Source organism: Plectropomus leopardus, chromosome 1 (assembly GCF_008729295.1).
Source record: "Plectropomus leopardus isolate mb chromosome 1, YSFRI_Pleo_2.0, whole genome shotgun sequence".
Lineage (NCBI taxonomy): Eukaryota > Metazoa > Chordata > Actinopteri > Perciformes > Serranidae > Plectropomus > Plectropomus leopardus.
The window spans coordinates 7,705,245-7,729,269 of record NC_056463.1 but is presented as its reverse complement, the minus strand read 5'-3'; the positions used below and the strand labels follow the sequence as shown (position 1 = coordinate 7,729,269).

General features: G+C 38.3%; 1 protein-coding gene across 3 annotated transcripts in view; it reads left to right on the top strand.

Annotated features, from left to right (window-relative positions):
* csnk1g1 (casein kinase 1, gamma 1) overlaps positions 1-24,025 on the top strand; it is a 51,323-nt gene that overhangs the window by 13,138 nt on the left and 14,160 nt on the right. For 2 of the 3 annotated variants that reach the window (XM_042491217.1, XM_042491208.1), the window contains exons 4-10: positions 732-801; positions 12,661-12,812; positions 17,375-17,609; positions 17,741-17,826; positions 18,764-18,848; positions 19,071-19,219; positions 19,320-19,427. In XM_042491217.1, the coding sequence (XP_042347151.1) occupies positions 732-801; positions 12,661-12,812; positions 17,375-17,609; positions 17,741-17,826; positions 18,764-18,848; positions 19,071-19,219; positions 19,320-19,427 (885 nt within the window). Of the gene's footprint in view, positions 1-731; positions 802-12,660; positions 12,813-17,374; positions 17,610-17,740; positions 17,827-18,763; positions 18,849-19,070; positions 19,220-19,319; positions 19,428-21,114; positions 21,226-24,025 lie in introns of all 3 variants that reach the window. The other variant, XM_042491199.1, reaches the window with a different exon arrangement.

The window sequence follows — 24,025 nt, the reverse complement described above, 5'->3', positions numbered from 1 at the left end:
AAGTGTGCTGCGGTTTATTTATTTGCAAAGTCTTTGACCTCTGTCAGTATTTTCTTATTTTGCCCTTATTGTGCTTTGATTGGAATGTTCCTGGTCACAGCATGCAGGTGAGGTCCGGACTTTATCATAAGCAGCATGCATTCGAAAGTATGTTACAAAATTAAAGTTTTTGATTACCAGTCAAGCTAGTGAAGCACTAAACGGGAAGTCAGTTGCTCCACTGGTGGAAGTTTCCCGCTCAGGCACTGTGCACATACTCTATGGGCCAAGTAATGTGGAAGATTTGGGTACTTTCGTACTGCAGAAATTGAGCATGTTTTGCTTCATGCTTCATTTTGCTACTGAGCCACTCTCATAGGAAAGAACAGGGTCCTGCCTCCATGGCTGTATCCAGGTTTTCTTAATACATCCATCTTCTAAATGGCAGTCCGCAAACCAGTGGGTGATGTCACTTTAGCTGTTTCCATTATTTATACAGTCTATGCTTCCAAAACAAGAATAAATTGGGGGGTGGCTTTTACTTTCATTGGCAATAAGGTTTGCAAACAGTAACCGACAATTTCTGCGTACTATACTTTCAAAGAATAGCATTCATTGTTTTTCTTAACTGATTTAACACACATGTTAAATTCTGCTTAAGGTGTTTGTTTTTTGTCTTTTCCCTGTCTCATGTCAGTTTATGAGGTTCTTGTCATTAACTTAGTACTGGTTTGGGTGTTTTCACTGTGCAGGAACCAGTAAAATCGAGGGCACCACAGTTGCATTTAGAGTACCGGTTCTACAAAACGCTGGGAACTACAGGTAAGGTCACACACGGGTCTGCATCTCCTTGTGTTTTTATGTGACTGCATGACATTGATTTCACTGTTTTGGGAGATCAGATCAGAAGATTGCATCATTTCCACAACAAGTGATTACTCCGCTCAGGTTACATATTGATATTAAGCTGGGTCAGCGACTTATTTTAATCTCAGCGACTTTGTGGACATGTGAGTGCGAATGACTGTGCGCATATTAGAGCGTGTTGAACAGTGACCCTTCTTGACAATAGATTTAACCAGGAGGCAATTCAATATAAAATGTGTTGACATAAAACATCTTATACACCCACAAAACAGATGCAGCAACTTGTTTTTTTTCTGATCCACTGAAGAGACTTCCTTGTTTTTTTTCTGGGCAGAATATGCAGGAAGTCTTGCACACTACATTTGAGGATGTAACATATGTTCAGTGCTGTTTGTCTGCAAAGTCACTGGTTTCCTGTCTGCAGTAGACTTAACGCATATGTGTCTATTCTCCAGGTCTAAATGAGTTATTAATAACTTAAACAGTCCGTTTGTCACACTGGCTCAGTGTGTGTCTGTTTGGAGGAAGTCTGGGTGTGAATATGAATCTGTATAAATAGTGTACGAGTAAGCGGCTTTTGAAATATGGGCAATTATTTGATGCAATAAAACGTCCTTTAAAACAAAACAAAACAAAAAAAACCCACTAAATTTTGGACACTTGCTGGCAGTGGAAAAAAGCTGTCAAAAATGCAACACTGACATATTTACACCTTATTAGGTGGACATGGCAAACCTGTTAGCACATCCAGCAGTAATAAAGCAACATTAACAGTCACTTCAGCTATTTTTTTATATGAACTCAGGACAATGTGCGAAGACTCAGGGCTTGAAATTGTCGGGAGTTGTCGGGACACAACAGGAGATTGTATGTGTCAGATGTGTTCTCACCTACTCTGTTTGGTTTAGACAACCTATGGGTGGCGCCTAGATAGAGAATGCAGGAGGCAAGACATGATGCAAAAAGTCTGCTGCAAAAATCGCAGTGTTTTGTTTACATAGACAGTTTGTAATTTGACCATAAACAACTGAGCTTCTTGCCATTCCTTAAATTTGTCTGAAGATTTCAGCGTTGGCCCTTATAGACAGAAGTTCTCCAAATCTGGTTGCCTTTCCAGTTAGACAGACTCTTGAGGGATTTATCTGGCACTAAATGTTTCACTACATTCACCATCTAGTTGTTAACTTCATCCTTTTTTGCAACCAAAATGTTCCAGGAGCTATGGAGCCACGCAGAGAGGCTTTCTTTCAGGAAGGAAACTAAAAGTCTCTTGTGTGTATTCCTATTGCATTTCCAAAGGGTGCAGGGTGGTGCTTGGCAGGTGGCATGTCAGCCTTTTTATTGAAAACAGCTGCCAACTCCGGCTTATAACAATAATGATGAGAGCGGAGAGGGTGAACAAAAACAATAAAGTTGTGGGCTGGAAAACCAAAACAATGCATTGAAAGATGCTAAAAGGAGGAGCTGCAGAGTTGGGTGATGGTTCTGTATAGATATGTTACTTTGAGTGACCCCTTGACATTACACAGTCATTTGACCCATCTCATAAAAATATTGATTACAGTCGCATTCAGGAAACAACTGAACTGGCGCTACCTTGCAAGCCAGCCAACTTAAAAGTGTTGGTTAGGAGAAGAAGAAAAATTATTTACTGTCACAGTTGGTGTTACTTTGTGAGGCATCACACCCATTAGACAAATCTTCTCTGTTTGCAATTTCTTAAAGAGATAGAACACAAGATGTCTTCTTTTCAGTCTTTACTTTCTCTGCTTTTAACTTTGCTGCTTGCTGTTAAAGAGTTATTGTTTCATTGTAGAATGTAAACATTGGTCACATGATCCAACTGACATTTCACCTAGGGCTTGTAGAAGTGCAGTGTGGATCATATAGCCTTGGGTTTAAATGAACCCTGGGTTAACTGTGTGTGGAAAGGAGCTAAGAATATGCTAAGTGAAATGCCCTCTTTTTTAATTCTGTCTAGTCAAGCCCAAATGACACCGACACTGGCACTGTAACCCAAGTTTTTTTCCTGAGACATATATTATCGGCAAGCTAAAAAATAATAATAATAATATTAACAACAACAACAACAAATAAACTTTATTTATATAGCACATTTCAAAACACAGTTACAAAGTACTTTACAATAAGTAGAGTGACAGTACAGTTAAATACAGAGAGAACAAAATGAACTAAGCCAGACACTAGCTACATAGTAAAACAGATAAGACTAGGCAAAAAATATATAAGTTAAGTTAAGTTATTTATTTTGCTTTGTTTACACATAATTGCCAGTGTCAAAAGTTACACTACACTGTCTTGTTCATGGTGTTACGTAGTGATGTCAACACTTACAGTCCAATGTCTGACATAACACTGTTTGTCTTTCTCCAGATCCTCATATTCTTTTTTCCAGATTTGTGCCCTTTACACTTTATTATTCTGTGTTCAGAATGAAACACAATACAATAATTGTTTCTTCACGACTTCTCTTCCTTTAACTGTGTTCCCCTGAGGATTTGTCAGTTTGTCATAAAAGATTAGTCAAGGTCTGCTGACGCATCCTTGTTGCAGCAACCACTGACAAGGATCTTGTGAGGATTAAATGACTACAACAGAGAAATAAATGAAGGGCAAACTTTTTTAGTCTTGGTCCGAGAGGAAATGGGTGGGAACACTAGTAACAATGGAACAATAGAAAAATCTTTTTTAGTAGTTTGTTGCTCTTCTGGTAGAATGGTTAAAATTATAATGTATATATTGAGCCAGTAGTCCCAAGAACACGCCTAAACTGGAGCAAGAGATTGATACGAGATAACTTGGATAATGCTGCTTTTAGATTTATTAATTAAGATTTTTTTTTTACAAAACCGTTAAAACACAGTTAAAGGATGGTCTCAGTCACAGTTTGTCATGGAAAATAGAAGCCTCGTTTTTGTAATGTATGGTCCTTGATGTGGTTTTTGGAGCTCTACGTGCATATATGATAACCAGACTGGGAATATAATGGCTATTGTTTTGCAAAGGCAAGGGCTGCAAAAGGCCAACTGTGCGGAAACTCATTAAATATTTAGAGAGCGGGTCTGCCTCTCTTAGTACTAACCTGCCTCTGTCCTCTCCTCCAGATGGGATAACGTGACCTCATTTCTTCTTGGCTGTGTGCTGTGCCACATTCCTCCCAGCCAATGTGGTTGTCACAGTGTCTGTGCGACAGGGTCTTTATGAATTAATGTGGTTTGACTCGGATGCTCAATCAGGTGTTGTATCTGGTGCATAACCAACTGTCAATGGATATTAATGAGGATGATTCAATTAGGCATCATGCATCTCTTTCCAGATATGATGTGAGGATACTTATCAGTGCAGTTGATAACGGTTTTATCGCTGCTTTGGTTTTTTACAAAACGGCAGACTGCGAGGCATTATTGTGCCGAGGACAAGATGGTTTTGAAGATCAAGAGTTTTTTTTTTTTTTTTTCAAGGGTGGGTGGACACTATTGAGCTGTTAAAGGCATTGGCAGTCAGAGCTCATCGTGAAACACTACACCAGCCCTGTGGCCGTTGCAGTCCCGAGGAGTAAACATTTCCCACAGTGACACAGCTTACCAGATTTTACAAACATGTAAAGGAAAGGCCGGAGGTCTTATCCTGGATGTCTGTTCCCACTAATGCGAACACATGGATCTTTGTTAAGAAAAGAAATTCTCTCAGTGCACGGATTAGCTTTAAGTGAAAAAACAGGGCACTGAAACTACAGAGCAGTGTTTTAAATGTTAAAACCTTTTAGTCTATCAGTGGTGAAGAAAAAGCTTAAAAAATGAAAACAACTGCATCAACAGAGATGTAAATACAGTATCAAGTTGCTTTTAGCATTTGAATTAATTTAAGTATTTGAAAATTCATTCCAAAATTAAAAATACAAATTCTTCCTCTTACCTGTAGTGCTGTTTATCAGTCTAAGATGCTTTAGTGTGAGTCGCAGAGTGCCGGATATACTGGCTGTAGAAATGTCTGTCCTCTCTCAGATATAATGGAAATAGATTAGGGATGCATGATATTGGATTTTTTGCCAATATCCAATATGCTGATATTTTATCCCACCTAATCTTAGTGATCATCATGTTTCTTCTGTTGTGGAGTTAACATCATATTATAAAAACTTTTATCGTGATGGCCCGCCAGCAGATTGAGACATGAAATACAATGCTTTTCAATGTATGTCATGTTCATTGTGCAAAATAATAGAACTACTTCAACTTAAAGTTGATGGTATGTACATTTTCACTTTGTCAATGAAATAAATATATATCAGTTTGGGATATCTGCAGAAAACAGCATGTTGGCCTATTCCAATATTTCATTTTCAAGCTAATAAATGCGGATACAGACGAGCTGATGTTAGTGTGCATCCCTAAACTAGACAGCTTGTGTTGCTCAAAGCACCAAAAAATATAAAAATTAAATAAAAAATTGAAAACTTAACAATAATGTCTCTTTTCATATATCATGACCCGGTTACTTAAGATTATGCACAGACCGTGTTTTAAGCAGTTTCATGTTTAAACTATTTTCTTTCTGCCAAAGTACACCTGCAAACCTTATTACTGCACAGAAGGAAGTGTACATCCGCTGTTAACTCACCTAGCACCACTGAGCTAGCTAACCTTACAGCTCAGCCGAAGAGGACATTAATGATTTTTAAATCTCGCGCTGTAGTTAGCCTCTCATCTATAAGAAGATGCACGTTTCCCTTTGCACTGTGATCTGATTGCTGACTGTAGTTCAGTAGAGAGAAAATAATACCCACATGAAACTGCTCACCGGGTCATGATTTCTGGAAAGAGAAATTGTGCTTCGAGCACCACAAGACAAGTGCCATCTACTTCCATTACACTGGAGAGAGGGCAGATATCTCTATGGCTAATATCTTCAACACTCGGCAGCTCACACCAAAAGATCCTAGATTGATAAATAGCACCACAAGTAAGTAGAAAAATATATATTTTTGATTGGGGGGGGGGGGGTTCCCCTTTTATTTGATGGTCCTTTAACAAGAATATAATCTCTGTAATCTGAGACTTGACAAAAATGTTTAATATATTTCCGCTCATTTTGGCTGCAACCACATCATCATGACACATCATAATCACATCATATTCATCTGTCATGTACGTTTACATGTTACAGTTATACAGGTTACTGAGGGACACATTTGTTTATGCATAACGTAAAGTTAGGGTCATACTGGTAATTTTGTTAATTCTGAAACATGTACTTTTACTCTGAAGTTTAATAATTCACAATTTAATTGCCATGCAGCCAATGTTTTTTGAGTACTGGGTAAATTAATTTCTTCTGTAAGTCTTCAAAATTCAGAAAACATGAACGTGCATGGACACTTTAAAATCAAAGACAAAACTGAATTTTCCTGTAGCTGTAAATCAGAGTAGAGCTACAGTCTAATTACAAGTGATTTCTTTTCGCTTTTGGTTCCAAGTAGAACAACCCTTTCGGCTGCTTGCTGACACCGTTTTGCAGTGCAATTTACAAAGCAAACTGAAGCAAGCCAGTAAATGTGTCTGTCAGAAATGTAACCATGCAGGCATCATGCGATCAGAATTGGATCAGCACAGTGCACGAAACTTGATGTGAATCAGAAGATGGCTGTATTTCGCAAGATGCAGAACCAACAGAGGTTGTCTGTTTCCACTCCCGTTACACAATCTTTGCACTTACCTGTCATAAATTTACAATGTGAAAAAAAGCATCCATCCATTGATCTCTAAACTGCTTATCCTGTCGTGGGGGGCTGGAATTGATGTCAGCACACAGTGGGTTAATAGTTGGGTACACCCTGGACAGGTGAGCAGCCAATCACTGAGCTGAGATACACATACGTATATAGTAAAAGAAACACATTCTCACTGACACCTACAGCTTAATTTAGAGTCACGAATTCACCTAACCTGCGTTTTGTTGCACTGTGGGAGGAAACCCACACAGGCACGAGGAGAACATGCAAACTCCACACAGACAGGAACCACACAGTGATCTCAATTATTTCTGTGATGTTTTCTTCCTTTATTTAAAAAAATGCACTTGATTTTGCTGATATGCCTTATGAAATTACCGTTTTTAACCTTTTTTTTTTTTTTTTTTAACATTTTTGTCTGGCATTAAGCATCCTATAATATTCAACATAAAAAGGTCTAGAAATTATTGCTTTAAAAGAAATTAAAGAAATGGGTAAAAACAGACTCTGGGAGAATTTCTACAACCTTCAGTGACAAAGCATTGGATTATTTATTGATAACAGAATAGCTATTATCAGATGTCAAAATAAAACTTCCAAGCACTGGACTGCTCTCATCAGAGTTCAGAGAAAGATCTGCTCTTTGACAGCTGGTTGAAAAATTGCACGCATAGAAAGTCGTGTGCAGGGAGATCCGGGCGACTGCCTTTCAGTCGGGCTCAGAACCAGTCATATTCATCCGTCACACATTCATCTTATTCCCGCTTTTGTTGCAAAGGACTGCAGCCAGCACCTCTATTAGATTACAGTAATGCATAGGAAAATGTAGTCTTTAATCCTTTCACACAGGGCGGGCCGTTTTACTCACTAGCTGACAGAACTGACACATTTGTCTGCATAAAATCTTTGTAGTTAAAATTTTTGTGCTGATGTTGAATTCTATTCTGATCACAGACTTGCTGCTCTGCGTAATGATTTAAGTTAATGTAATATATCTTGATCCAGTATCTGTATTTTAATACTTAACACAACTACATGGTATATACTTAGCATTTATATTAGTGAGGATAATTCACTCAAATATTGTTATTGCTGTGGAGAATGTAGTGGTAGTCTGTAAGGTCTGAGCAGACATCATCGCTAGCATGAACAAAATATTGAAGTTCAAAAATTAACGAATCAGCAAACTTGGTAGGTGTATGTTACCTGCAACATATTGCTTTAATTGAGGTCAATTAACCTTTTGTTGTGCCTCTGCGTTGGCAATAGCCATAGCTGGAGGCTTTCTGTTTTTGGGCTGTTCGTCCGTCCATCCAATTCTTGTGAACGTGTGATATCTCAAAAACACTTTGAGGGAATTATTCCAAATTTGGCACAAACCTCCACTTGGACACAGAGATGAACTGGTTAGATTTTGTTTGTCATAGGTCAAAAGTCAAAGTCACGCTGACCTTGAATCTGTCTCAATTTTGGGAAGATTTCTAGAACGTCTTCAGGGAATTTCTTAAGATTTGGCACAAACATCTACTTGGACTCGATGATAAAATGATTAATTTTTTGGCTATAACTCAAGAATTTATACATAAACTATTCTGAAATTTCACACAAATGTCAAATAAAATAAAATGATGATTTGATGACACTTTATATCTAAACATACAGAAGTGAACTTCACTGTGACATCATGATGTTCTGCAGAAACACTTTTCTGGTCATTACTCTAGATCATATCTCAGGAATAGAAGTGGAGACGATCAGATTTTGAATTGGTGACACTTATCTTTGGTGTCCATCTTGAAACTGAGCTGATTGCATAGATCTTTTGTGCTGTTGGGCTTAAGATGTGTGTGAAGCATCAATGTTTTTGAATATGTTGCGTGTTTGCAGCAACATAAGGTAGTATATTTGAAGTAGGACAGGGCAATATAAAGATATTATATGGTGTGGAGATATGAGACTATATATTGTTGTAGACTTTGGATATTGTTATAGATGAGGAATAAAGGGTGTTTTTCCCTGATTTAAATGTTCCATTACAGTGGAATTTTGTACTTTTCTTAACTTATCAGACAGTTCTCATTGTTTTAACACTTGCCTTTACCCACTCAGTCGTTATATCTACATTACTAATGATTATTGATTATAAATGTAATTGTGTTAATATTTTTCAGTATCAAGTCATTCCTACGGTATTACCACATCAAAGAGAGAAATGGTTAAAAAAGGAAAAAAAAGATGTAATGTTCGAAGTGCTTTTGAGGAGATTTAAAAATATTTAGATGTTGTGTATCGAGATATAGCCTAAAAATATTGCAATATAATTTTCAGCCCATATTGCCCAGCCCTGATTTGAAGTGCTGTCAACTGTCGTAGCCACATATGAGTCTGGACAGACATGGATTTATACTGTAACTGCAACTTTAGGGAGGAATACAACCTTAACTCTGTATCTCTAGTTTTAATCTAGTGCTCTTCTGTGTATTTACTCAATGATGCATTCTGTCCGTGAACATATTTTGTTTAAACGACTGTCTTTGTTTGCCTAGACCTCATGCCATTCATTTACTTTAAACACTGAAGAAATGTCTTGAAGACCGAGTCAGAACTACACCCAGGCATTGCTCTCATTATTTTAAAGAAAATTAGATGAGAGAAGTCAAAAGTGGTACCTACAAAAATGGTAGCCTCCATTAAAGTTTGAGTCTTTCTGTACAATTAGAGTATACTTTACAGTACAGGACACACAGATTCGATGTCTTTGCTATACATAATGATGGCTCTGCGTTCCCCAGCTCCCTTTGCTTGTAAAAAGCTTGACCAACCAACCAAAAGCTTGTTTTCAATTGAACGACGTTTATCCACTTATTTACAGCACATCTCCAATCTGACACATTTTTAGGCCTCCCACAGGCACCCGGGGTTTCAAGGCACTCATTCCTATGGTACAATTAGCAACCCACAGAACTGTATAATGGTGTCCAGAAACACAAGATGGAGCACAGCATGACTCCTACATGCCCATATGCTAGCTGACAGCATTTTATGCCACCTTTCATGCTGCAGTGTATTTCCCATTACCCAGCTGGTGAGTCCAAATGTCCTCAGCAGCATGCTCAGGATGAATATGTTAATGCACTACATCAGGATTATAATATAGCTTTGTGATTATTAGTCTTTTGCAAATTACTTGAGCATAATATTAAGTTTATGGTTGCTATTTGGTCCATTCACAGAGAGGTGTTTTGCCGACTTACATCTTAGATCTGTCTACTTTATGGCAAGCAGAACATGAATTAACTGAGCATAGAATCAATATATTTTGAGCTGGTAGTTTGTCTGACTTGTTTACCTGTGTGCAGAAGAAAAAATCTTCTTTAAGCTATGAGGTGAGTGAATGATGACAGTTATGAGGATAAGAGCCAAATGTACCAAATCTGGTCAACAGAGAGTTCTGAAGAGAATTATAAATGTAGTCTCAAAGCTGCACCAATCAACATTTTTATTTTAACAACAGTTCAGAAGATAATGTGTAATGTGAAAGGTGTTGCTCATGAAGAAATATTATTTTTTCAAATTTGCGTTTCTCCATAGCCTCATAATGTCCTCAACATTAGCTCAATGTTTTAATTTTATGGGCGGCGGCTTATTGATTTAATAAATCTGCTAATCTTTAGGCTCTGCTAAGAGTCTACACACAACTATATATCAGCCTTAAAACAGTGTGTGCACAACCGTTTGCTAACATATTCACCAGGTCAGCTATAAAAGGGGAATAATATGTAAAGGTTGTGTTTACAGCTTGTTAAGTGGCCAAAAATCAGTCGAGATTTAAATCTTTTATTACAATGAATCATCCATTTAGAGGTGAGGAACAATGGCAATGTATTTTTATTTCTAAATATACATAGATAATATACATATCACTTATATAGATATATTGCTCATACACATGCACAAGTGTAAACACAAAACAAACAAAGCAACTGTGTAACCAATAATAGTATCTCCCAAAGAGCTTCTTCATGTCAGAATCTGCAGATACTCAATGTATTAAAGGACTTTAGAACCGGGGACATGAAAAGCAATCAGGACGTCCCTACTTCTTTTAACTTCTATGCAATTATAATATTTCCAAGGACTGAATGCAGCTTAAGCATGTCTGATAAAGCAAGGTCTGTATGATTGAAGCGCCGACATTTCTTTGAAGTTTCTTGAGGGACCCTCTTTTTTTAATGGGACTCTGACTAGCAGCAAGCAGGGGCAAACTTTGAATCATGCTTCCTCCCTGAAGGCAATTAACAGTTTGACCTGATTTCCTGTTCTTTGAAACTGAAGTTCAGGATGTGGTCAGGAAGACGACAAAGAATACAGATATCAGCAATTGCAAATAATTATAAATGAATAGGAGTTGTATGCGCAAAAACATTAGATAAGATTAATTAGAATTTCATACTTTGACTGTAAGATAGTGAAGCCTTTGTTATCCATTTAGAAATCCCCTTTGTGTGCTTTTTAGATAATGTCATTAAAACCGCAGGAATAAAGGAAAAGTTAAAACCATTCACACCCTGCCGTCCCATTACAATACAATTTTAGGCTTTAAGCTCACACACTTTCCTAGAAGTTTAACAGCACAAGGTGCTTTAATTTTCAGATTGGACGTGTTACAAATAACCCATGCGAAGGAGTGTAAGAGCGTTGGCCTATACTGTAATTACTGTTGCATTGGACCGACCACACAACACTAAACTGCACTGTGACAAGAAGTAAAATAAGAGCCAAGGTGACAGATGGAAGGGATTTTGGAGCAATTAGAGTGAGTAGAGCAGAGAGGATATGATTCAGTAGGGAGGATGTGATATGAGGCGGTGAAAAGATTAGTTTTCAGACTGCATTAGAGGAGTGACACAGTTTTATTTGCAGGCGCTGTGCTGTATTTTACTTTAGGGTTAATATTTACCTTACAGCTTTCTCTGCTCTCTGTACTTGGTAACCTTGCGGTGCCCCTTCTCCTATCTGACTGGTCTGAGGCCTCTTATGGTTCACCTTGGACCCAACTTAGAAATATCATTAGTCAAAAGAGACAGGGATAATAAACACTTATGCCACCCAAATGCTCTCTGAATTCCCATGAGTATATAAAACTCAAAACATTGAAGGCATGCTCTACTTTTTGTCATCAACTAACTGGTATTTGCTTTGCCTCCAACAGTTATTTACTATCTAAGCTATAATTAATGAGCTTGCATACCTTCATTTGTGAATGCATATTTAACGCTTTGAAACCTGAGCAAATTAGTTTGATTTCTTTCAAAAACATGAGAATAAAGCAATGAGCAACGCAAGATATGACTCAAAAATTAGCCCAAAAAGTTACAAAAAAAACCCCCTGAAAACAAGATAAACGATTAAAAGTAAAAACAAACAAACAAGAAAATGACCTAAAACGTTGTGAAAATGAAAAAAAATACATGCATTTATTTTATATTTTTTATAAGACATAATTTTATACGTAAAAATTGTAGGTAATTTTCTTTTCACCTTTTTAGATTCAGAAATACTTTATTGATCCCCTGGGGGAAATTATGGTCCATTACAGTCACTCTGATGCCAGCATAGAGAATTATCACAAGTAGAAGTAAGAACCAGCACAGGTACATAAAAATAGAAAATAGAAAATCAGTAAGAGTGAACAATAAGGACAGTTAAATATTTAAAATAAAGTATGTATAGTATGTTGATTATGTAGGTGTGTAAAATATATATGTATGTAAGCCGTACACATCACAATATTTAATATTTTACTAATTTCTTGCAATTTGCAAGGCATTTCTTACAAATGGGCCATTGCTTTTTCCCCCATGTTTTCGAAACCAATTTGCTCAGGTTTAAAATGGTCAAATTGCTTATTGCAGAAAAACTGATGTCAATCCAAGCTTCAAAGGGTTAAACAAAAAAGACTTGTGTGATAACTGACAAATGTGATTACAAGTACAGATGTGTCCACTGGACTTGAATCTTCTTCTTTTTTAAATCTAATTTCTTTCTTCCTGTGTTTTCAGCTGAAGGAGTGCCCCAGGTGTTTTACTTTGGGCCCTGTGGGAAATACAACGCCATGGTTCTGGAGCTGCTGGGCCCGAGTCTAGAGGACCTCTTTGACCTTTGTGACAGGACCTTTTCGCTGAAGACCGTCTTAATGATAGCCATTCAGCTGGTGAGTTCAAAGCTTTATATGATCCATTCAGTTGTTTTAAAAATAGCTTCTACTAACTTATTGTGACTGATGAAACACTTCCTGCTCCAGCATATGTTTCACAGTAAAAGCACCCCAGGGTTTTGAAAGGATTCTGCCCCCTGAATCACTTGATAGGTTCTAATGTGAAACAGATGGAGGAACTGCGACAAAAAAATCTAAACACCTAGTCTACTGTCCAGATATTTGCGGGAGCTTTCAAACAAATTTTTCTCAGCAGATGGTGTTTACTCAGGTGACAATATGATTAAAAGCTCTGGAAAAATCTAGTGATACCTAGTTCACATTACACAACTTTGATTTTCCACTGTGCGACAGTTTTCGGAGCTCCTTGACAAAAGCCCCAGATCAGAGGCAAATCATCAGCTCAGCTCTTGTAAAGTGGCGCTTAAGCAGTATGTGTGAACTGTTCAGGACATAAGCCCAAAGGTTTGCTGATGCATTGCAGATGCTCCCCAGATATTTAGCAGGCTTAATATCTGGACCTGTTGGGGAGCCACAGCCGATGAGAGTGGTTGTGGGAGGGAACACCTTAGGGGGAGGGGGAGCTTTCCCACCAGAATAAGTGCAACAAGCGAGGTTTTAAAACACATGTAAACCCGCAAAATACTGCATTCCCACTGCCAGTGAACACACCGCATGAGTCTGCCTTTCTGTCAGCTTTTGTGTGTGTCTGTGTCTGTGTCTGTGTGTGTGTGTGTGTGTGTGTGTGTGTGTGTGTGTGTGTGTGTGTGTGTGTCTGTCTGTCTGTCTGTCTGTCTGTCTGTCTGTCTGTGTCAGTGTCTGACAAAGAATAAGTAGACAGCAGCAGGAACAGAAGTCTTTAAAAACATCTCAGTGATTTTACTCTCTTACTTATTCAGTCTCTATTTTAAACTTAGTGCATACTAACTTGAAATGGTGTTTTAGTGCTAATTAGGAGAAGATGGAGGGTAATTAGTGACAGTGCGTCATTGCATCTCACAGGTTAAAGAGCTGAAATCAGCACGTTCACCTGGGTGTTGTATTCCCATCAGTGCTGATCGGAGCCGGAGGCAAAAAAAACCTGTGTCTACTGCAGAGTCATTTGACGCAGGTGTTAATGCCGATCGTACGCATTCACATTGCATTAAAAAGCCAGATGTTTGCAGGTGTTTTTTTCTGCAGTGGGAATGAGACTTATGTGTTGCATTTGCGGTATAGATTAAAGCTGTTGTTGCCAGATTTGCAGGGTGTACAAGGTTTTCCACACATTTCTTTACTTGTGCGGGCCTGCCAAAATTAAAACATCTGTGCCACATTTTGACTTTTGATGTTTGGATCTGGACTTTCGTCAGGAGCACCAAATATATGTACAGTTCGGTTATTCATTGCATATCACTCTCAAAGCACAGCGCGTACTCTGGGCACAGATGAAGCAGCTGAAACCGGATGCAGTCAAAGTTAAACTTAACTGCTGATTATGCTGGGTCTAAAAGTCTGCATTTCTCACCTCTGGAGCAGCTGTTCCTCTCATTGAAGTGTTCTGATCAGCTATGACCAGATCACCAGATCAATTATCAACCCCACGACTCAAACTCCTCAAACTGCTGCTGAGGAAGAAAATAACTCATGTAGAGTTCTGCCAGGGCTGCGTTCACTGACCCACAAACACATCCACATTTAAAGAGGAGACACAGATTGGTAAAAAGGGACACACACACACTCCAAGATGGAGCATATGTTTTTTGGTGATGGAAGGTAGATCTTGTAATTTGTTGCACTTTGTTGCCAATCAGTCATGTCGTATGAAAACGACAACATCAAGACTCCCAATGACAAGTTAGAACGTTGTATGGCGTGAACTGTACAGTGATCTAACAACTTTGTAAGTCATGTAGTGTGAACTAGGAAGAAGTGGACCAAGAGTTTAAAAAACTGTCACATTTTTTTCAAGGTTAAGAATAAACTTTCATGCCAAGATGGAGCACATGTTGTGTTTCCAGCTAATAGAAGAAGTGGCAAATTAAAATGTCAAAGGAAAGCTAAATTTGGTATAATATGCATAAAATGGGAAATTAGACGATTTAAGTCGATTTTTTACACTCGTTTAGCATACTGGATGTCTCCAAAAGCCTAGTATAAAATATTGTACTGCTTGAATAAGATACTTAAATAGCTGTTTTTCAGTGTTTCAGCAATCAGCCCGACAAATTATACACTATTTTATTCACACTAAGTCCTGCCTGCAGAGGGCCCTGGAGCACTGGTACCCACCAGTGCCGAATCTGCAAATTAGCAATCTGTCAGTTTGTACGTACTGTTGGTCAGAGTCAGGTAGACTGTCAGAAAGAGCAAAGCCATCACTGAATCTCATTAAGTTTGAGCAGCTCAGAGGGTGGTTTTACTCAGAGTTTTTGGTGCCTCAGACATCTCAAAATTTCTAGCATTTCATTTTGTCAGCACAAAATCTGCACTGCTCTGTAATTCAGATAGCCCCTGCAAATTCTGAGGAAACCTACAAAACAGCACAACATAAGCATGATGTTGCAGAACAGAGAGTTGCTAAAGCAGCTAATCTCTCCTCTGTGTTTATCACATAGGTCTTCCTCTTTATTTTTTGGCACAAGTGAGCGATCCCACAATAAGTGCTGTGAGCTTGTACTTCTACACAAGCTCTTTTTTTTTTTTTTTTTGATCAGCTTAAAGAAAAGAGTGTTTCAGTATCCCACAAGATCAAACCCATGTACAGGATCTTATTACTCACACCATTACTTATGTTCCCATTGTGTTTTAGCTGTTCTTACAAATCTCTTTCTGGCAGGAAACTGCTCTGAGCAGTTGGTTAAGATTTACATCCATAAACATATTGTCATTCTGATTCCTAATTGCTAGCACTTTCAGAGTCCTAATTCCCAGCAGGATGGTTTTGCATCTCAGTGGCTTGAAATTCTGGCTCAACATCAACAGAGGCTTTTGTTGTGTGATAGTAATTGATCACTGTGGTAGCTGTGCAGCAAAGTGCTTAGGCAGTTAGTCAATTAATGATTGGTCAATCAGCATAAATTAATTGACTGTTTTCTAAATGATTCTTCACTTAACAGGTAAAAATACTTAGGTTGCAGCTTTTTTGCATTAGGAGGTAAGGGTTACTTCCACTTTGGTTATATAACAATCTAAATGATAATTGCTTCACCAGTTGTTTTATACTGTTCTAAAGGCTGTTTAAAAGCAGATAAGGCTGTGGTTTGTCTGATTGGCACATCTGGTTGATGCTATCAAATGTGCATTAGCAGTGTTTTCCACAAACGCAGCGCAGGTGAACTCTTTCAGCTTTTTTTTTCCTCAGCAGCAGTTGCAGGGTGGATAATTTATCTTTTGGCGCGGTCAGTGCTGACCAGAACAATGAATGTGATGAGGAGCTGTGGCAGAGAGCGTGAAAGTATAACTTTCAGACCTGGTGCAATGAACGGTTAAGTGTCACATCACTGTGCCTGGTGGTCTGCTGCTCTGTCTGTGCCCAGAGTATGCGCTGTGCTCCGAGAGGTGCAGTTAATAACCAAATAGTATATATATTCCGATAAAATCAATACATGATGGCATGTTTTTTTATTTTGATAAAATAAATACATGTTAGCAGATGTTTTAACTTTGGCAGGCACAAATAAATGAATGTGTGGGAAACCCTGGTTTTCTGTTCATACACCCTACAACGGTGGAGCAACAGGCACATTGTCCTCGTTTACTATGTAACTCTCTCCGTTGCTGTTGCAGTTGGCCAGGAACCCACACATCTCTTCCAGCTCCACCTTCTCATTTGTGCTTGTCATAGTGTGACTGTCTCACACGCCAGTCCATTTGTTGTGCTAACCTAAGCACATGTTATAAATTTTATAAACTTTGGTTTTACATTAAGTGCATCAATATACATACCATTTAGTCTGTGTGTGGCTGCATGCACCAAAAGGTGACCCCCAGACAGTGATAGTTTGGCACAAATACACAAACTGTTACAGGCCTACACTTAAAGTCTCCAAGCTGAAATGACTTGCGTGTTAATGTGTAGTGCTAGTGTTATCTTTGTTTCCATGGGGGAAAAAAAACACATGGGGTCTGACTAATAACTGGAAAAAATCAGTCATGTCAGTAGACTCCTGTGTCATGAAACCTAGTTTACTACTCCAGCAAGTAGGCCGAACCTAACAACCTAGCAATAGAGATGATTTCAAATAAGAAATATTATGCTTTAATCCATATTTGTTGCGCTTAGCCTTTCAAAAAAATTTTTTGGGAAATTGCAGTGTTGCTGTTCTAAATATGTGGTTTACAGATCAGATTGCCTGGTTGGATCTACGTGTTGTTTAATGTGTAATAATGCTGACATCAAGTCCTCAGTCAATACTGTATCACAATGTTTATGAGAAGACTGACATATTGCAGCAGTCAACTTTCATTAAAATGTCACTTTTGAGTAATTTTGACATCTTGATTCCTGTTTTGCTGAGTCTGGATGGGTTTGCGATTATGTTCCTTTTTGCTGACTCGGCTGTATTCCTCTTCGCCAGATTTCTCGAATGGAGTACGTGCACTCTAAAAACCTCATCTATAGAGATGTAAAACCTGAAAACTTTCTCATCGGACGACAAGGGAACAAAAAGGAACACATCATCCACATCATCGACTTTGGTCTTGCCAAAGAGTACATCGATCCCGAGACCAAAAAACACATTCCATACAGGGAGCATAAGAGCTTGACCGGCACTGCCCGATATATGTCCATCAATACACATTTAGGCAAAGGTGAGATCAGTTTCAAAGTTTGTGTTTCTGTTTTGGTTCTGAAGTGTTCTGACATTCTTATTATGTAATGTTGTTTGATGCTTATATTCTTGAAGTTTCTCAGTGAAATGTTGTCACATCCATTGATATAGAGCAAAGCCGGCGAGACGACCTGGAGGCCTTAGGCCACATGTTCATGTATTTCCTGCGTGGGAGTCTACCATGGCAAGGACTGAAGGTATGCCAAGTACATGGAAGTGGTACAACATCCTTTTTTATACTATGTAGAAAAACATTCATTAATAAAATAGCATCTTGGGGCTGACATGATTTCATGACAGTCTGCAACCTTAAAATCATGATCTGATCATCACATCAGTATCATTGTTTAATGTGCAGTTTTGCATCCATATTTGTTATTATTACTAGTGACAGATTGTAAATATAAAGTTTTCAGTTATCAGTGATTTCTTCTCCACTTCAGTCCTAACTGAGTATTAAACAATATGGCTACAGCCAAAGAGAAATAAGTAGTGATGGTATGATTTAGATATTAACGGTCACTTTGTGTAATCCAGTGAACTGTACAGTCAGGATTTAAGATTTTTTTCTGACCAGTCAGTACAAAGATATACGATTTATATTAAAGGGGAACAATGTCCATGTTCAAAATTAATAATTGTTAAATAAAATCATAAAAATAAAAAAAATTAATACCTGTACCTCTATGGTCCAAGGTCGTCCAAAAATGTTACTAAAAATAAACAAATGTCTCCCAAATGGAATAAAAATGGAAAAATGGACATTGACAGCACCTAGGACTATGTTCTCAGTGTTTGGGTACATTTTTTTTACTCTAGAAATTACAACACTATGACAGAATAAAGCTCATTTGGGGATGAATAAGAAAACAAACCTGTGGGTCCATGAAATCAGGCTCCCATTAATTGTCTGTTGGGCAGCTGCAGACTTTAAACCCTGTAACATCACAAGATTGAGACTCTTCTCTAGTTTCTGGCTTTGAGAAACTAGAGAACACAAATATTGATGAAACTTTCCTAGGCCATAAAAATAACATTTGCAATCTAAGAATGTGTTTTGATATAATTCTGATTGATGCTTGTTAGACTGCAGAACCGTTTCATATGTATCTTTCTATTTTAATACTCCTGAAGGCCGACACGTTGAAAGAACGATACCAGAAAATTGGAGACACAAAACGAAACACTCCCATCGAGGTCCTCTGTGAAAACTTCCCAGGTATTCATTCTGATGATGTGATCTATCTGTAATGTACTTACAGATCAGACTCTAAAGCTTTGAATCATTACATAGAGATTGGCTGTGATTTGACCTTTTTTTACAAGACTTTTTCAAATAAGGTGTTTTAGAATTTCAGCCCACTCCATGTTTAGAATTATAGTATCTACTGTATGTTGAAGGGTAAAACATCATTTAATTCTTTAAATTTGTTTAATTCAGAGGAGATGGCCACCTACCTGCGATATGTGAGACGGTTGGACTTCTTTGAAAAGCCTGACTATGAATATCTGCGGACTCTGTTCACTGAACTGTTTGAGCGAAAAGGATACACCTTTGACTACACTTACGACTGGGTTGGCAGGCAGATAGTAAGTGACCCACATAGTGACAGATGCATTTTAAGTCGGCCAATGACTTTTAGCAAGCTGCTCGACTGCACAGCATTTAACCGATGATTATTCCTCTCAGCCCACACCAGTGGGGTCTGTCCATATAGACTCTGGAGCCTCTGCTGTGACGAGAGAGAGCCATCCTCACAGAGACCGGCCATCACAGCACCCACCAATCAGAAATCAGGTACGTACTGTTTATTACAGTCGGACATTTTTATATAAGGTACACACCCATCCCCCCCGCTTGCAGAGATATCCACAAAGCGTTAATCTCCGGTTTAACCCTTAATAAACTTGACCTGCAAATAAGGGAACCTGTTAGACAACATTATGAACAACTCTGGATTCTTCAGTTATATCAAGACCTCGTCATTATTACCAATCAAAGCTAATCTGCCTTTTAAGTTTTTAAGATTTTATGAAAGCTATTATTTCTAGAGATGCGCCAATTGATCAACTGGTGACCGGAATCAGCTGATTTTAAGCTTTAATGACCATAACCGGTGACCGTCCACTCAGTCTCAGACATAACCGATCCGATGCTGATGAAACATACATGCAGTAGCCACACAGTGGTTCACGTCGCACACACAGCACCACAGACAAGAACTGCTGCTGCAACCTGTTCTCATTCCCTCCTAGTGACTTTATTTCTAAAAGGCAGCTAGCGACACATTTAGTGACTTATACAGCACATTGGGGAGAAGTTGTAATATTTCCTCATGCATTATGCTCGGAGTAATTGTAGTGATCGGCTCTTCTGCCAATTTATCTTTAGTTCAATTTTATTTACATATTACATATGGAGCACTTTTTATTTTGAGTTTGAGTGAGAGAAGGTCATGTAATCTAGTGCAGATTTGTCAAAAATGTAAAAAATATTTAACAGTCAATTTTTATTGTGAACATACAATTGAATTTTCCATTAAAGAAAAAAAATTGAAATAGAATCGGCAGGTCTGACCTTTAAATGTTGACTAAGAAAATTGCAATAAGTTCATCTTTAATTATCTCTTTTGATGGATTGAGTGTTAAGTATTTGTTTTGTTGTTGTTTTTTTTTAAGAAGATGACAAATATTACAGACCGGAAACTGAAATGAGTTCCACTGATTGACAGCAGCCCACAAGGATGAGGATAACTGATAATTCTTTAGAAACATACACATACTTTACTACATTGAAGTGGAATAGTGAAGGAGGAATTATTTGATTTCTTTGAAAAACCATCAGAAAATATGCTGTGGTTGTCAGTGCAGGTGTGTTTTATTAGTGGTTTTCTGGCCTGCATCTCCCAGGGACGACAGTTCACCCTTGCACATGTTTTAGTTTCAGAGCAATGGTGCAAAGGCTCCATATAAGGTTTGGGGGGATAAAGTCATTTGAATGTTTCTGCCAATTACAGACATTTTTCAGTGAGCTGAATATTCTCTACATTTTGTTGTACTGTTGTATAAATACTTTGAATACTGTTGTTAATTACATTTATAAGGACAGCTAGTCAAACAAATGACTTGTTTCACAGAAAAAAAATACTTAAAACATTTTTAAAACCTTGTTCAATGATTTAGGTTTAATTTGTGTTATTTAAGTGTAATGAGATTGAGGCCAAAGCTTACCTCCGTTTGGCTTCAGGCTCATTAGTTTCTGGTTCAGTTCTTTGGCTGAAGCCTTGCTTTGATTTTGATTCACTTTTTTTATTTTGTTACATTTTTTTTCTTCTTCATTTCTCATGCTGCTTTGCATGGTACCTGGCCTCGCACATCCATCTTTCCTAATGCAATTATTCCATCACCACCCCAACCCTCTCCCATCGCACCTCCCCCCAATCCCACTTCCCCTCCCATCACCGACGCCCCCGACTCCTGAGCAGACAGCGGTCTCAGATCGACGAGGAGCATGGGAGGTGCAGCCCACACGCCAAGCAAACTCCTCCTATCTGACCTCCCACCTGGCAGCGGACAGGCACGGGGGCTCAGTGCAGGTATACACCCCTCACCTGATCAACCACAGCCCCCACCTGATCTCTATGGAGTCAGATCTGTCTCATAGGATGTAATACAGAATAATGTTTCAAGTTAAAAACCTAACAATATTCAGGTGTGTCATTTGAATATTTTGAGCCAGCTTTTAAAGAAACATTGGCATGTACAAATTCTGATTCATTTCGCACATGGCATTTTTGGTTCCTATTAAGAAAGGGTTATTTAGATTTTTTTTTTAAACATGGATCCTATATACCCAAGTGTATAAGTGACTAATCGGAACAGCAATTTTTGAAATTGGTGCAGTATTGAGCAAGACAGCTCCAGCCGACGATGATGAAACAGACGACAATGTAACCACTCAGGGCAACGTGCACCCTGTATCTACGTCCCTAAAAGTGGTTGCTTTTGTTACTGACAGGCTCAGATTCCTATTCTGAGTGTCTAACAACATTATGGGAAGGATCCCAAGAGTAAGATCCTTTTGTTTGACCAGAAACAGCCGTGAAATTGCCATTGCTTAACCAACCAGACTCCAACAAATAAACGGTATATATACGGCATATTGACGGTATGATTTTAGCATTAATAGAGCGAGCATATTTTCACATCGCAAAGGGTCAATTGAGAGTTTATTTCAACCAAAGCAAAGTTAATGATATTTGGAACAGTGTAAAGACAAACCAAGACAGCAGGGAGTTGTATTTAGTTTCTGTCAACAATAAATGAAGTTGGTTTTATGATGATAAAATTATTATTTAAATGGAGTGTGCTGGGTTTAGCAATTGCAATTTCAGTGCTGTTTCTGGTAAAGCATAAAAGATTTTACTCTTTGACTTATAGGTCTGTCTCTGTAGGGCTTTTTGACATAATGTTGTCAGACTTACAACAATCTTAGCCAATCAGTGGCAAAAAACAAGCACTTTTAATAGATGTAAATTGACGGGGCGCAAATGCCCCTAGTGGTTACATTGCAGCCTTTTTTTGCAGCTGTTGGCTGCAGCGCTCTCGGTCAGTGCTGGGCCAATTTCAATAAATGTTGTTCTCACTATAAACTTTGTAACAAAAACATGGGAAAATGTATTTAATTTAATGCAATTCACATAATTCCAAATAATTGTATTTGCTGAATGTTATTGGTATTTCTGAAAGCAGTTGCCATTTCTGGTTTACAAGTAAATGAACAATAGTAGATAACAAACATTTTACCAGGACACAACATTTATTTTGTATTTCAGCCTCTTGTGTGAGACAGATCTGTAACCATGTACCTCCCCCACCCCTTTTACCCCTGGCTGGGAAATGTTATTTTTCTGCACCACCATAAGCATGTCATCTGGTGCCACCCACCCCAGATGGTGAAAATGTGATTTAGCTTTACGAACAGCAGCCCTGGTTGATCTCAGATCTTACAACTCTTCATGGCACTCAGACATTCCTTGCAAGATCAAGAAGCCTCTTGCATGGCAGGGTGACCTGGCTTAGCCGGCTAAGTGCATGCTCTTTAGTCATAAAGGGTCATTATGTTAAAAAGAACATCCTGGTGTAATTTTGACTACTTGCCATTACCCAAGCTTGTCTCTGTAACAAGCTCTGTTTGTATAGGTGTGTACAGTGTGGGCTTTAGTAGATCTCTGGCTATTCTACTAAACACTATTGACTGCCATTCATGTTAAAACAGTGTGGAGACTTGTACTTTGCCGCACATCAGTAGATATTTCAGCCATGTAGGTTCACTTAGGCAATTTCTCCTGGTTGTTTTTTTATTGGTAGAAACATGTTTTTCAGCTCAGATTGGACTCTCAGTGCAGGATGAGTCATGTAAAGGTAGAGAAAATGATTCATTGTGCAAGATGATGGCTGTAAGATTAACTGAGGGAGCAGAGCTAATGACAGCGAGCTTAGTTATTATACTGTTAAGGCTCCTTTATACTGTCCTCATACCTCCATGCATCTTGGCATAGACACATCCACTACTTGGCAGTAGAGGGCAGACACAAAAGTTTCTGACAACAGTAAGCATGGCGACAATGTGGAAGGTTGTAATAATATACCTTTAAACAGAGGCAGCGATGTAGATGGCTGTGGTCTGTTAAATACATTGCAACATGGGAACAAATAATTTCTTCATTATATAACCGTTTTGTTCCATTGGGCCATTTTTAAAATGTCTTTGTGGTATCGTACAGAAGTATCTTGCTTGACCACTACACTGCCGCCACAATTTCTATTGGTATTTCTCCATTTTGTCCGCTTCAATAAGCTTTAAGAAAACTGGCACAGGTCAAATGACATGAATGCAGAGTACGTTCAGAAGGCTCCCTCTATGTCCCTATACCTATCCAATGTTGAGCATAAATGAGTCCTTAGCTTACGAATCATCATTAGCTATAAGTTTCACTCTGTTTTATGAGGTTATATGAAGGTGGCTGAAATAGTTACATTTCTGTATACAATAGAATGATTATTGGCTCTTTATGGATCTCCATGCAAACATATGTACAGTTTATCTTTTGAAACATTTCCTGAAACTCTTTAATGTGTGGGGCCACCCAGAAAAACAGATTCTAACACTGTTGGGGATATCATGATGGAGAATTGGCAGATAATGAAGAAGGCAATCCCAAACACAATGCTGTGCATAAGGACCAAAGAAAAACAAATGTCATTTGCATTCACTTCTCTACATATAAAAATGTATATATTTTTATGTTAGCTCATTAAATAACATTGAGTCAAACCCACAGACAGTGGTGGTCTGTAGGACTTCTAAATTATGCCGCACACAGACATTGTGGT